The 13,578-nt window shown below is 50.0% G+C and overlaps 1 protein-coding gene and 1 long non-coding RNA gene across 3 annotated transcripts in view; one reads left to right on the top strand and one right to left on the bottom strand.

The window, feature by feature from the left end:
• The window catches only part of nova2 (NOVA alternative splicing regulator 2), a 30,754-nt gene that overhangs the window by 6,928 nt on the left and 10,248 nt on the right, over positions 1-13,578 (bottom strand). For both annotated transcript variants that reach the window (XM_067246804.1, XM_067246803.1), the window contains one exon: positions 4,418-4,584. In XM_067246804.1, the coding sequence (XP_067102905.1) occupies positions 4,418-4,584 (167 nt within the window). The remainder of the gene's footprint in view (positions 1-4,417; positions 4,585-13,578) is intronic.
• LOC136951282 (uncharacterized) lies at positions 1,481-2,179 on the top strand. The gene is made up of 3 exons (XR_010877751.1): positions 1,481-1,547; positions 1,648-1,730; positions 1,975-2,179. It is a non-coding gene; the product is annotated as an uncharacterized lncRNA (long non-coding RNA).

The following is a 13,578-nucleotide window of genomic DNA, read 5'->3' on the forward strand; positions in this document are numbered from 1 at the left end:
GCTCTCTTTCTCTCCCCCCCTCTCCCCCCTTTCTCTCCCTCTCTTCCTCCCCCTCCCCCTTTTCTCCTTTCACCTCTTTCTCTGTCTCCCCCCTTTCCCCAGTCTCTTTCTACCTTCCTCGCTCTTTCTTTCTTTCTCTCCATCTCTCTCTCTCTCACTCCTGTGTCTCGCCCTCCTCTGCTAGTATGGATTGGTAGGTGATGGGGCTCCTCCAATCAGAATTATGATTAGATTCAGAAAACTGGTAATCTGATAAACTGGGCAGGCTGGTGTTGCGGAGGGTATGTGTGTGTGTGTGTGTGTGTATGGGTGTGTGTGTATGCGTGTGTGTGTGTGTGTATGCGCGTGTGTGTGGGAAGGAGCCAGCAGAGGCACTTAAGACAATCACTTATGTCATTAGAATAGAGAGAAGCCCAGTACATCACAGAGAGAGGGATATAGAGGGAGTTGGAGAGAGAGACAAAGATGGAGAGACAGAGAGGTGGGGGAGAGAGAGAGAGAGTTCACTAAGGGTCAGTTTATCCTTAATCACAGTTTTAAACACAGATAGCAGGGGAAGTCTACAGTCACTGCTGGATATCATCTTGGTTGAGGTTCTACATACAGACACTGAAGACACATATGTCTCCAGACATATTTACAGAATGTACATCAACATAATGGTTTTATAATGCCTCACTCTCCCCAATAAGGCAAAACTATAAATAACTGTATCACAACCCTTTAGCTTCATAAACACTCAAAATACACACACACACACACACACAGTACTGTTCTGCATCCTGCAGGGTGTGAGTTCTGTTTTGTTTTGGGATTGAATTGTTTACCGTATGTGGGTTTACTCAACCATGAAGAAGTCATTGTGCCTCAACATAAACAAGCCCCACAACAACAACAACAGCAACAACAACAAGCTTCTCCTTCAAGCAGTGTGTTGAGTCACCCAAACCCAGCCAGACTGTATGAACCCCAAAGTGTCCTCAAACTAGCCTGTGTGTGTATGTATTTGTGTATGTGTGTGTGTATGTGTGTGTGTATGTGTGTGTGTATGTGTGTGTGTGTGTGGAGTCTAGTGTGCACTTCTCTATTACAAGATTATTAATTATTTATTAATCTAGAGCAAAAAAATTGGGAAGAACGCAGAGACTGTCTCTCTCCCTTCCACAGGCAGTGGAACAGTGATATCCTGGAGGGAGTCCTGATATCCTTTACAATTATGGTCTACTTCCTGTGTGCGAAGGGGAATAACAGGAAGCAGGAAACAGGTGTCCTTGGCTAAGGTGAAAGGCCACAGGAAACAGCAGCTCGCCACAGGAAGTCACTGGAGGGAGGGTCCTCCAAAGAGTGTGACCAAAGGTTTTGCGCGCGTGTGTGTGAGAGACAGGGTGTGTGTGTAAGAACTAAGGAGAGAGGGTGTGTTTATGTGTGAGAGAGGGGGTGTGTGTGTGTTGTTTTTGTTTGTGAGCGTCGAGACACACACACAGTGTCGTTGTTACCCCAGACGTCAGGCTTGTTACAGCCGGCTGTCCTGCACTCTGAAATGCCAGGTCAGCCCTAATATAGCCATGCAGCAATGTAGCATTTCACCTGCTAATGACTCATTCATCATCTCCTGGACAGGTCATTACTTAACCCTCTCATTTCAAGAACCCAAACAGACGCTGGAGATGAAGCTGACGGATCAGTGACGACTCAAGACTCGTCGGAGTCGTGTTTGGAGGTTTAGAGGGGTGTGTGTGTGTTAAATCCTGTCTTGGCGAGGCAGAGTGAGCGGCTAGCTAGCTTTGCTAACGGCCGTTCGTGTGTTGTCTCCATTTGGCTGGGAGGGGGATTAGCGTCCAAAGCTAAGCTAGCAGCTGTTGGCTAACATGACTTCTCTTCTTATCATCCATCCATCTCTCTCTCCCTCTCTCCTTATCTTCCTATCTCTCTCTCTCTCTCTCTCTCTCTCTCTCTCTCTCTCTCTCTCCCCAGGGCGCCCAGTAACGAGCCACATGCCATGACAGCCGCACTGTTGACAACAACCACAGAAGAAGAAAGAGAATACGCCACGGAAATAGCAGCCAGAGAGCAGTGAGGGGCCGACGAGAGATCTAGGAGGTCCATTCACCGGAAGAAAAACACACTCACACATACACACACAATTCTTTGTTTGGGTTACGAGGCGTTGTCTGGGGAATGCCCACTATGCTGTTAAAACTCTGATTGGCCCACTTTGGAGGTGCTCACTACTTTTCGGCCACTGAAATTTTACTGAGCGTGTGGTTATGTGTGTGTGTGTGTAGTGTGTGTGTGAAGCCCAGACTAACTTAGACAGTATTTATAGTAAAAGAGAGACCGGGGAGTTCTCTGTCCTTTCAACACATGCCATGTGTCCTCTCTCTAATCACTCCACATCAAAATACTTAACTGCAAAGCGAGGTGTGTGTGCACATATGTGTTGTCTCTGTGTGTGTTTCCAAGCTGTGTTAGTGTCCAGGCTGTGCATGAATGGAACCCTCCGTATCGCAGGGTTGCAGCGTTTCTGTGCTGAATGCTTGTAGTGCAGCTCCACAACAAGGTTGTGTGTGACTGGACTGACAACTTCTATAATTACAGTCATTTATAACCAGGCTTCAGCCTGCCACACACACACACACACACACACACACACACACACACAACAGCAGCAGTTTTGGCTGAGTTCAGGATATGTCCTGTTTCTCCAGACTAAGCACAAAAGAAACAATACCATGAAGGATTATTAGAGGGGTAACCACACACACACACACGTAGACCAAGAAAGAAACGGCGTTGGTGTGAATTATGAATAGACAGCATATGTTCTGTGTCAGCCGGAAGGGGTAAGTGAATTAGCGAGGGTGTGTGTGTGTGTGTGTAGATGAGAGGGGAGCCTGGTGCGCAGATGAGAACAATGTGGACTGATCAATAAGCTGCAATCATGAAGTGGCCCGGGTGATAATCACTTAAACTGATTGGGTCAGGAATCAATGAGTGGCTGGTGGCTGGGGGGGTGGGGCACAGACTGGTCATCTCCCTGAAACGCTGGCACACAGACTGGATGGAGCTGGTCAACTCAGAATAGGTCAACCCTGGGTCCACGGTTAACCACAGGGCTAAGTTTAGACTGCGCTGTCACAACACTGACCCATCTCTTCTGGGTGTCTCTCTCTCTCTCTTTCTCTCTCCATCACCCACTCTCTCTCCTCTCTCCATAACTCTCTCTCTACATCCTTCTCTCTCTGAAACAGAAACAGGGGGAGGGAGAATGACAGAGAGACAGGGAGCAAACAAATAGAGACAAATATATTCTAGATAGAAAGGGACAGAACATACTACAGTTGGAGAGAGAGCTAACTACTGGAAAAGAGAAAAAGAGAAAGAGTGTAGATGTATAGTGTCTGGAGTACAGATGGTAAGAGAATGAGGGAGGTGATGGAGAAAGAGAGAGACAGGGGGAGAGAGAGAGAGACAGGGTGATAGAGAAAGAGAGAGAAGGATGAAGTGATGGAGAGAGAGGGTGATGGAAAGACAGAGGGAGGGATGGAGAGAGTGAGTCATGTGTAGAGGGCCGGCAGCCGTGGTAACATGGGTCTGGTCAGGGTTGGAGGGTTTGGATATCACCCTGCCATCTCTCTCTCTCAGCTAATCTGCCTCTGTTTTCATTGGACGACATGGTTTACAGGCCTTCCTTCCTGGTCTCTCTGCTGTGTGTGTGTGTGTGAGTGTGTGTGTGTGTGTGTGTGTGAGCATGTGTATGTGTGAGCTGTGTGATAGGATGAGGTAGCAGTTCATGGCACATGTCACATGTCATGGTTTGTGTTGGGTGTGTGTGTGTGTGTGTGTGGAGGGGTGTGTGTGTCACACACACACACACACACACACACAGTCCCCCCTCTCCGTAGGGTTCCTCTGTGCCAGCAGAGTGTGGCCGGCCCCTAGCTTGGCTCACACAGAAGAATCACAACTTGTGGAGAGAGAAACAGAGACAGGATCTGTTATTGTGGTCCTTTCTTCGAAAGACAAACACGCACCCCCCACCCCCCCTCCACACACACTCTCCCTTCCGCCCAATAGCAGAGTGAGCTGCCAACACTCAGACAATGAGGGGGGCGGGGTCAAGAGGGGAGAGGGGGGGGTGGGCCTGCCCTCACTGCCTGGCTTTATGGCAGGCCCAGGCTGCACTACCTTGGTTCATGTACTGGTACATCCAGTCCTACGTTAGTGGAGATTAGGCAGGGATGGATGCGTTACGTTAGTGTGTGAGTGTGTGTGTGTGCGCATGTATCCAATGTGTGTGGTTCTGTCCGAGAGTGTGTGTGTGTGTGTGAGTGTTTATCTCAGTCTGTGTGTGTTTCTGTCAGATAGTTTGTTTGTGAACGGTAATCTGAGCGTGTGTGTGTGTGTGTGAGCGTACCTGTTTGATGCGGTCCGGGTTGACGGTGGTCTGGGGCTGCAGGATGCTGACGGTCTCTGTCTTCTGGCTGCTCTGGGGCATCTCCCTCACCTTCTCAGCGATGAAGTTATGCACGCCGTTCAGCGCCTCTACCGTGCCCTGGATCAGACAAACGCGCTCCGTCGTACCTGCGAGACACACACACACGTGAACACAGGGAGGGGAGCTTGGTGGTTAGATCACAGGGCTACAGATCAGGAGGTCGCCGGTTCAAGTCCCCCCTGTGCTGTACGTCGCTTTGGGTTTAAAGGGTCGGTTAAATCAATGAATATGTTAACATGTTATCTCAATGTGTCACACTCGTACACACTACACATGTACACGGGCTGACAGGATTGCTGGACTACATGATTCCCACATGAAATGTTCCATAAACGGATACGGCGTAGCCTATTACTATCATGTGAAATCTCTAGCTGATACTCTTTATTTAACTGTAACCTAACAAAAATGTTGCGCAACAGTTACGCTGTTGCGTTGTGTTCATATTTTGCTCGACTGAACAGACTACCCTGTACACACACACACTGGGACATAAAACCTAGAGAAACGGAACAAGGTAGTATTTATAGTAAGTTAACTGCTGTATGCCTTGAGTCAGTGTTAGCAGCTTATCGTGTGAGAATCGGTTCTCTAGGGAGTGCAGTATTCATTTCATTCCTTCATCCTGGTGCACATGCTGGTGCCAGCCTAGATTTGGGTGCATCAAAGACAGCAGAATCAATATTAGTCTTTCTTTCAAGTTGTCTTCCTCTCTTTTTCTTCCCTGCGTTCCCCTTCGCGGCCCTCCTCCAGGACACAGGCCCACTTTAGGAAGCCTGGCTCCTGAAACACACTCCCGTCAATCTACACTGAGTGTGTGTTGCTCGGTCTAAACTGCCCTCTCAGCCTCTGCACCCACACAATCGCTATCTTGTCGATGTTGTTTTTTTCCCCCCCTGACAAACATAAAGATAAAACATTCGGATGTTTGTTGTGATTCAAACGATTGGACTGACTGGGCAGGTTTTTGTGACAGACTACCTATCTGGTTCTCCTTTGATCCCTCTCTCTCTCTGCTGCACCAATCAGACGGTCCGATACTGGATATACTGGAGGAGCAGCTTGACATTTGAGTATGTAAACAGATCATTAGCTGGGTACTCTCAGGGCAGGCAATGTTGGCCGGCCGGCCGTTCGACAACAAGCCTGCTGGAAGCTACTGCCATGGCACAGCGACCAAACGAGGCCAAGCCAAAGATGGGACTTCTCTCACTTTTTGGATCTCTCTCTCTTTCTTTCTCTCTCTCTACTTTCCTCTCTGTTTTCCCTAGTTCTCTCTCTTTCTCTCTCTCTCTCTAACCCCCCCCTCCCTCCCCCCTCTCTCCTCCCTCTCTCCTGGCTCCAGTGAGGGCGTCTCTCATCTGTTCTTATCTCCCTCCAGCAGCAGTCCCCAGGTCCTTCCTGCTTCCTCCAGCCCTCACTGTTGTCCTGCTCCACAGCGGACACACTGCCATGGCAGCCTGGCTGGCATGCTGATGTGTGCTGGGTGCTGTTTGGTTCAGCTCCGGCCTGGCCTGGCTTTGTCTTCTCTGGTTTGGTCTGGACTGGACTGGTCCAGCCCAGTCAACTGAGATAGTGTCACCTCAAGATATTTGGAGGTATCTCCCCTCACAGTCCTCCTAACTCTTAACCCCATATGCTGGTGCCCCCAGGCTAATCTAGGCTGAACCAATCAGATGCACATTTAGCAGGTCAGTCTTTGCCGATGTCCTGGCAAGGAATTGTGGGTAAGAAGGGAGGGTGGAGAGGAGGGGGTCGACTGGGCAGTAAAGGGCATCCTGTCAGCCAGCATCACATCTACCCTTCCGCAAATCTCTGTTTCTATGTGCTTCCTGTGGACGTCTGTGTGGACAAACTGGTTTGGAGAGTCACACACACACAGCATTAAGAAGCACACTTGAACATTAGATGGAGAGCTTTCAGACTGGATGGCAGTGAAGGAAAAGGATGACTGTAGTGTAGGGACCAGGGTAAAGGTCTGTGTGTGAGTGTATGTATATGAGAGTGTCTCTGTGTGTGTATGCTAACACACGTGTGTGTGTTTATGACAGAGGGTGTGTACGTGTGTGTGTGTGTATGTGTTTGCGTGTGTGTGTGAGGTAACCCAAGGCTGGATGTCCCTGTGTCCCTGCTGGAGATGTGTCAGTGTTTGACACCTCGTCACACTTCCTTGTTTACATGCCCCACAAAGCCCACGGAGCATGCTCAGTTGGCAGTCAGCTCCCAACTGTTCCTGCTGGCTTCACTTACCCCTACAAACTCACATGCAATGTGTGTGTGAATGAGTGTGTGCGTGTGGTAAGAAAAAGCACTTGTTTCCTTCCAAACCAAACCTCAGAAAGGCCCAATACATGCTTCTTTTGTCTAGCGTTTCCCTTTTGTGGTTTGAGGAAATTTCATGGGAAAATATGTGGGGGAAGAAGGTGACTATACCAGCTCCGGCCTAACGCCTCCCAGCCCCAGCCTCCCAGCCTCTAAACCCAGCCCCAGCCTCCCAGCCCCAGCCTCCCAGCCCCAGCCTCCCAGCCCCAGCCTCCCAGCCCCAGCCTCAGCCTCTAAACCCAGCCCCAGGGTATTTGGCCGGGGCATCTCCCAGGACCAGTACCAGCCTGGTACGCAAGTTATTGTTTTCATGCAAAGATGCACACTGTGACTCATGTGGTCCTCCCTTAAGAGGAGAGGAGAGAGAGGAAGAGAGGAAAGGAGGGGGGATGGGAGGGGAGAGAGGAGAAGACAGGAGAGGATGAGAGGAAAGGCTATGGAGAGGGAGGAGAGGAGAAAAGGGAGGAGAGGAGGAGAGAGAGGACAGGAGAGGATGAGAGGAAAGGCTATGGAGAGGGAGGAGAGGAGAAAAGGGAGGAGAGGAGGAGAGAGAGGACAGGAGAGGTACGTGTCCATATTGATAGAAGCTTAGGTTCTCATCAGTCCTGACCTTTTTGTCTGTACTCCCTATATCTCTCCCTCTCTCTTCTGGTCTCTCTTTCCTACTCTCTCCCCTGGTCTCTCTCTCTCCTCTGGTCTTTCTCTCTCTCTCTCTCTCTCTCTCTCTCTCTCTTTCTCTCTCTCTCTCTCGCTCTCTCTCTCTCCCCCCTGGTATCTCTCTCTCTCTGGTCTCAGGATCCTAGTGGGGCTCACATAGCAGGATGGGAGCACCTCTAAGAGGAAAAGCTGAGAGGATCTTCATCTTAGAGAGTGGGAGGAACAGCAGGTTTAATGTAAGCTGGTTAAAGAGAGCTTGTTAGGCCCTCAGATTAGCCTGGGTTACCGGCTACCTCTGATCTAATGGTAGGATTAGCAGACTCTTATAGGTAGGGATTATTCAATCTGTGTCGATTCACAGGGTTAAATATATCTGTTTAATTCGAGGTGGGAAAGGATAGAATCACCTTTGCGGTGGCATTGGCACTTAACAAACCTTGCACTTTTAATTCAAGCACTGACTATCTGAAGTGTGATGTTCACACGAAGAAACATGCGCGTCTCAATACAAATAACAAGATTGTCATCAAAAGTAAACTGATGCTCTATTATGTTGAACCTATAATGCCTTATCTCAGGACGACGAGGTCACATTGTGCTTAGTGACACAATAGGTGAGCTGTGAATAACATTCCAAAGTACTTGGGAACATCAAACCAGTCTGTCATGCAGAAAGTGCTGACCACCAGCCAATAGCTGCTGAGGAGAGGAGATGGATGGCTTCATTGATTGACAGGCCACTGAACCCATAGAAATGACCACGGAGGCCTCGATAACCAATTAAATCGGTTTTACGGCTAACCGACCGGTCCCAGCTGTGGGGACAAAGCAGGGTGATCCATCTCAGGAGACAGATGAGTCTAGAACACACCGACCAACTATAATCACAGATCTATATCTAGACACAGACCAACTAGAATCACAGATCTACATCTAGACACAGAACAACTAGAATCACAGATCTACATCTAGACACAGACCAACCAGAATCACAGATCTACATAAATACATACACACACAGACACACACACACATAAAGACTAGATACACAGACCTACAGACACACTCCTAGATGACGAGAATCTCAGTGGTGTACACACTGTACACACAGACGCAGGGCAGGGGATGAGAGGCCTGTAGTGATACAGTGTCTGTATTTCTGTGTTTATGTGTCTCTCAGAGCTTTCAGTGACCAGTGATGGTTGGTACAGACTCAGGCTCTGGACACACAGCAAGGTTTAGAACATGTACCCTGAGCTCTGAAAGTTACAGATGTTTCCTGGCTCCGTAAGAGAGAGATGGAGAAAAAGATAAAGGGAGAGAGAGAGATCACAGAGTGTGTGTATGCGTGAGTGTGTTTGTGCAATTGACCTAGTTTTTTATTGAAGCATGGAAGAAGGCTGAACATTAAAACAGGCTTCTCTCTTCCCTCCTGTATGACTTGTTTTCCTGTCCACGCACAGGACCAAGGCCAGGGCCAGGGCCAGGGTCAGGGCCAGAACAGACCAAGATCAGGACCTGGACCAGACAGGGTCAGAGCCAGTCAGGGCCAGAGGATAAAGGTCACCGTCATAGTTCTGTAGACATAAACTCATATGGACAGGGTATGTGTGTATGTGTGCTTGTGTGGGTGTGTGTGTATGTGTGCTTGTGTGTGTGTGTGATGGTCATTTCATATCCCTTGACTGATCCTCTTATGTCTCCAAGGCAACCAGCAGACCCCTCCCCCCCTCCCCCGGCCCCCCCAAAAAAACACCTCTGGGCAGCTGTTGGTGATGTCATCTGTTATTACTCCAATAAGAGCAGCAGAGGCCAGCATTGCATGTGCTGATGTAATCTCTGGAACACGAGTTTGTGTGTGTATGTGTGCATGAGTGCATGTGTGTGTATGTGAGTGTGCATGAGTGTGTGTGTGTGTGTGCACATGTATGAGTGTGTGCATGAGAGTTTGTGTGCGAAGGCATGTGTATGTCCTTGAATGTGTGTGTTTATATGTGTGTGTGTGTGTATGAGTGTGTGTTGAGAGGGAAGGAAACTTGGAAGTGGTGTCAGCACTAACTAACTTTATGACTTTGGACTCAGGGTGCCTGACCATGTCTGGAGAGGAGGATAGAATAGAAGAAAAGAATGGAGAGAAGAGGAGAAGAGGAGGTATATTTCAGAAAGTTTAAGTCGACCAGAGGCCTGAGGCTGTACTTACAGGGATATAATACCCTGTAAATGGTGTTAACATGACCCTCCCTCCCTCCCTCCCTCCCTCCCTCCCTCCCTCCCTCCCTCCCTCCCTCCCTCCCTCCCTCCCTCCCTCCCTCCCTCCCTCCCTCCCTCCCTCCCTCCCTGCCTCCCTCCACCTCTTCCTACTTCTATACTGTCCAGCCGTGATAGAGAACGACAGAAAGAAAAGAAAAGGTCTCTAAAGAATCACAAAAGCACTTGGAAGAAAGAAGAAATTCTTCTTTACTGATGTCACTCTTTTGACCGGGTCCTGGGTTTTCTCCTCTCCTCTCCTCCTCTCTCTCTCTCTTTCTCGCTCTCTCTCTCCTGCTCTCTCTCTCTCTCTCTCTCTCTCTCTCTCTCTCTCTCTCACTCTCTCTCTCCTCCTTCCCTTGACCACCCCCATACCCCCCTCCCCTCCTTCCTCTGCTCAACCTTAGCCAGCGGGAACGGCGTTGCCATGGTGTTGTGGCCCATGCCGTGCAAACAGCTGAAAAGATGCCATGTCCACTCTCCTCGGCTGCTCTGTCCTCCTCTCCTCTCTCCTCTCACCCTCCCTCCCTCTCTCTCCCTCCCATCAACTCTTCACCCCCCATCTCCCTCTATCTCCTGCCCCTCTCTCCTCCTATCTCTCTACCTCTCTCCACCCCCTCTGTCTTTGCCTCTCTACCCCCGCCTTGCTCCCTCTCGCCGTCTCTCCATAACGCTCTCTCTCTCTCTCTCTTCGCCCTTTCGCACCCTTCCGAGACCTGGCAGTCGGACCCCAGCTCAGAGCTCTGTCACGGAGAACAAGACTTGAGGGAGAGGCAGGGAGGAGGGGAGCGAGGGGGAGAGAAGTTTGTGTGCGAGAGCCTGAAGAAAGGCAGGGGGAAACCAGCTGAGCGTGCGAGCGAAAGAGATCGAGAGGAGAGGTGGAAGAGAGAGAGATCGAAAGGGAGAGGGAGAGCAAAGGAGATAGTGGGAGAGAGATAGAGAGGGAGGGGTAGATAGATATAAACCCCATTGAAGAGAGAGTGAGGGGAGTGTGAGAGGGGAAACATTGTCAGGGGAAACAGAACATTCTGCTACCAGGTGCAGAGAGTCCCCGAGGACTCTAGGGAACTGGAAAACACACACATTCAAACACACACATTCAAACACACACACACTCTCTCTTTCCCTCTAACTCTTCCTAGATAAACACAGAAGAATAGAGATATTGGCTACAGACATAACACAATAAAACAACAGCTTAACTGACAGTTTTAATATCTTGACAGTTATCACCTTGACAGTTATCTCTTCCAGGTATGTTTCCCTCAGGGCAAGTTGTGACTGTTCCCACTTTCTCTCTTTCCCTCTGGTCTTCTCTCTCTCTTTGTACCTCACTCCCACTCTCTCTTTCTTTCTCTCTCTGTGTAAATCTTTCCCTCTCTCTCTGTCTTGGTCTCTGGTCTTCTCTCTCTCTCATCCCTGCCTTTCTTTCTCTTTTACTTTATTATTCACTGTGATGTTACAATGAGATGATGAAGTCAGTCTGTCTGTCTGTCTGTCTGTCTGTCTGTCTGTCAAGGTTACGGTTGATCTGTCTATCTGTGCCTACATCGTTACTCCTGACTGTCACACAGACATCTAGCAGCTCTGTACATGTGACCTCAACTGGCTGTTAACTATGTCACACACACACGCACACACAGAGCCTGGACTCACACGTCCAAAAGTGTAACCTCAGAGGTCTATATTTACCTAATAACCAACATTCTTACTGTTTAATACATACATGCTGACTTACACACACACACACACACACACACACACAGCTTGATTGTGGCCTCCGAGGAGCTGTGGTAACCAGACCTGGTGTGAATTCCTGCTCGGTGACTGATTACACTCTATACATAACTGGGATAAAGGAGAGGAGAGCAGAGGAAACGAGAGGAGACGAGAGGAGAGGAGACAAGACGAGCACAGTATCCTCGTTCCCCAGGGTCCGACACGAGTGAACAGACGACCTAATTAAGACTCACACACACACATACATCCTCCTATATGAATAATGCAACAAATACTCTTGCCGGGTATAGATGGAGAGGACACAGAGCTAAGGATGCAAGGATGGAGGGATGAAAGGAAGGAGAAGAGGAATAAATGAAGGAGTAGTCATGCTGGGCTCCCTATCTGAGCACCGTGTCTCCCCCCTCCTCAACCCTGATTTACGCAGCCGGGGACCTGAGGGGTCTCAGATCTCCCCCACCATGGATCACACTGCAGTAGGCCAGGCTACACACACACACACAGACACACACCATTCCCAAACCCATATCTCCCCCTCCTACACACACATGCTAATTCATACACACAGAATCACCATTCCCATCCCCCCTACACACACACACACACACACACAAGACACACACACTCCCCATCCCCCTTATACACACACACACACTGTGCATATCTAAATGTATTTGTCTGATATGGGAGAAGGGTCATAGTTGGTGTGTTTAGACAACAGTAATCTGGCCTGGCCTGGCCTGGTCTAGCCTTGCCAGCTTTAAGACAGCACTGACCTTCCCTGCAGAACACACTGGGTCTAGCCTGGGACAGACTCTAGAGCTCTCATGGGATGGGAGTGTGTGTATTTGTGTAGGGGGGGGGCAGCTGGCCTCCCCCCCCCCCCCCCCATTCCTAATGCCCCCTGTCCTCAACTCGTTGAGCAAATCTCCCCCAGTGGTGTAGGGTGTCCTACAACTGCCTCAGCCACTCCGCCCCCACCCCTCCCCCCACCCCCTTAAACTCACATAAGTTCAGTCACTCACACAGAGACACACACCTGTCCCCCACACACCCGGGGTAAGTCAAAGTTGTCTAAACATCCTCTGGTCCACAGGGCATGTGTGTGTGAGTTTGTGAGTGTATTAGAATGGGAGGGGGCAATGTCAACTGGTCTAAACCCATTACACCCACCCCCCTACATACATACACACACACACACACACACACACACACCCTTATCAAATCCCCCTCAAATCCATCCTCCATCTATGTGGCTTGAGACTGTCTCCCCCTTTGTCAGCTGCTACGCTGCCCTCCCAGCCTCCCCCTCTCCCCCCTCTCCCCTACTGTCCACTGCGTCTGACCCCCTCACCCTTCAGTTACAACTCCTGCAAGCCCTCCTCCCCCCTCCTCCCCCTCTGTGCCCTTCCTTCCCCTTTTTCCTCCTCCCCCATCTTCCTCCTTCCTCCTCCTCATCCTTCTCCTCCTGCCCACTCCTTCCCCTTCCCCCTTCCTCCACCCTCCTCGTCCCCATGTCTCCCCCTCCTCCCCCTTAGCTGTCTGTCTGTCTGGCTCTTGGGCTGGGTTAACCAGGGTTTATAGAGGCTGGGTATGCTGTGTGTGTGTGTGTGTGGTGTGTGTGTGTGTGTGTGTGTGTGTGTGTGTGTGCGTGTGTGTGTTGGGTTTTGTGGCTATGTACTGGGAAGTGTTTACAGGCTTGGGTTAGGGGCTGAGTGTGCGTGTGTGTGTGGACAGCGTTTACAGGGATGCCCAACTTTATCCCCATTTTCACAACTTTACAGTGCAGTCTAATCCCACCCACTGTTTTACCAGAGTGATCCTCTCTGGTTAACACCCAGCCTGGGCCCAGAACCTTCTCCCCTCCCCCATCCCCCTCCCCCTCTCTCACCCCCTTTCTCATCCCTCCACCTCCTCATATCTCTCACTTCTGTCCTCTCCCATTAAACTCACCCCTTCCTTACCTCCCTTATCTGCTGTATCACCCCTCGTCTCCCCTCCTCCTCCCCCTCACTTGCTCTCACCCCCCTCACCCCTCCACTGTTGCCTCTCTCCCCCCCTCCTCCTCCAAACGCATATCTCTCTGTAAAACCCTCTCCATCCCTTTCTGTCTC

This window comes from Osmerus mordax, chromosome 11 (assembly GCF_038355195.1).
Source record: "Osmerus mordax isolate fOsmMor3 chromosome 11, fOsmMor3.pri, whole genome shotgun sequence".
Taxonomy (NCBI): Eukaryota; Metazoa; Chordata; class Actinopteri; order Osmeriformes; family Osmeridae; genus Osmerus; species Osmerus mordax.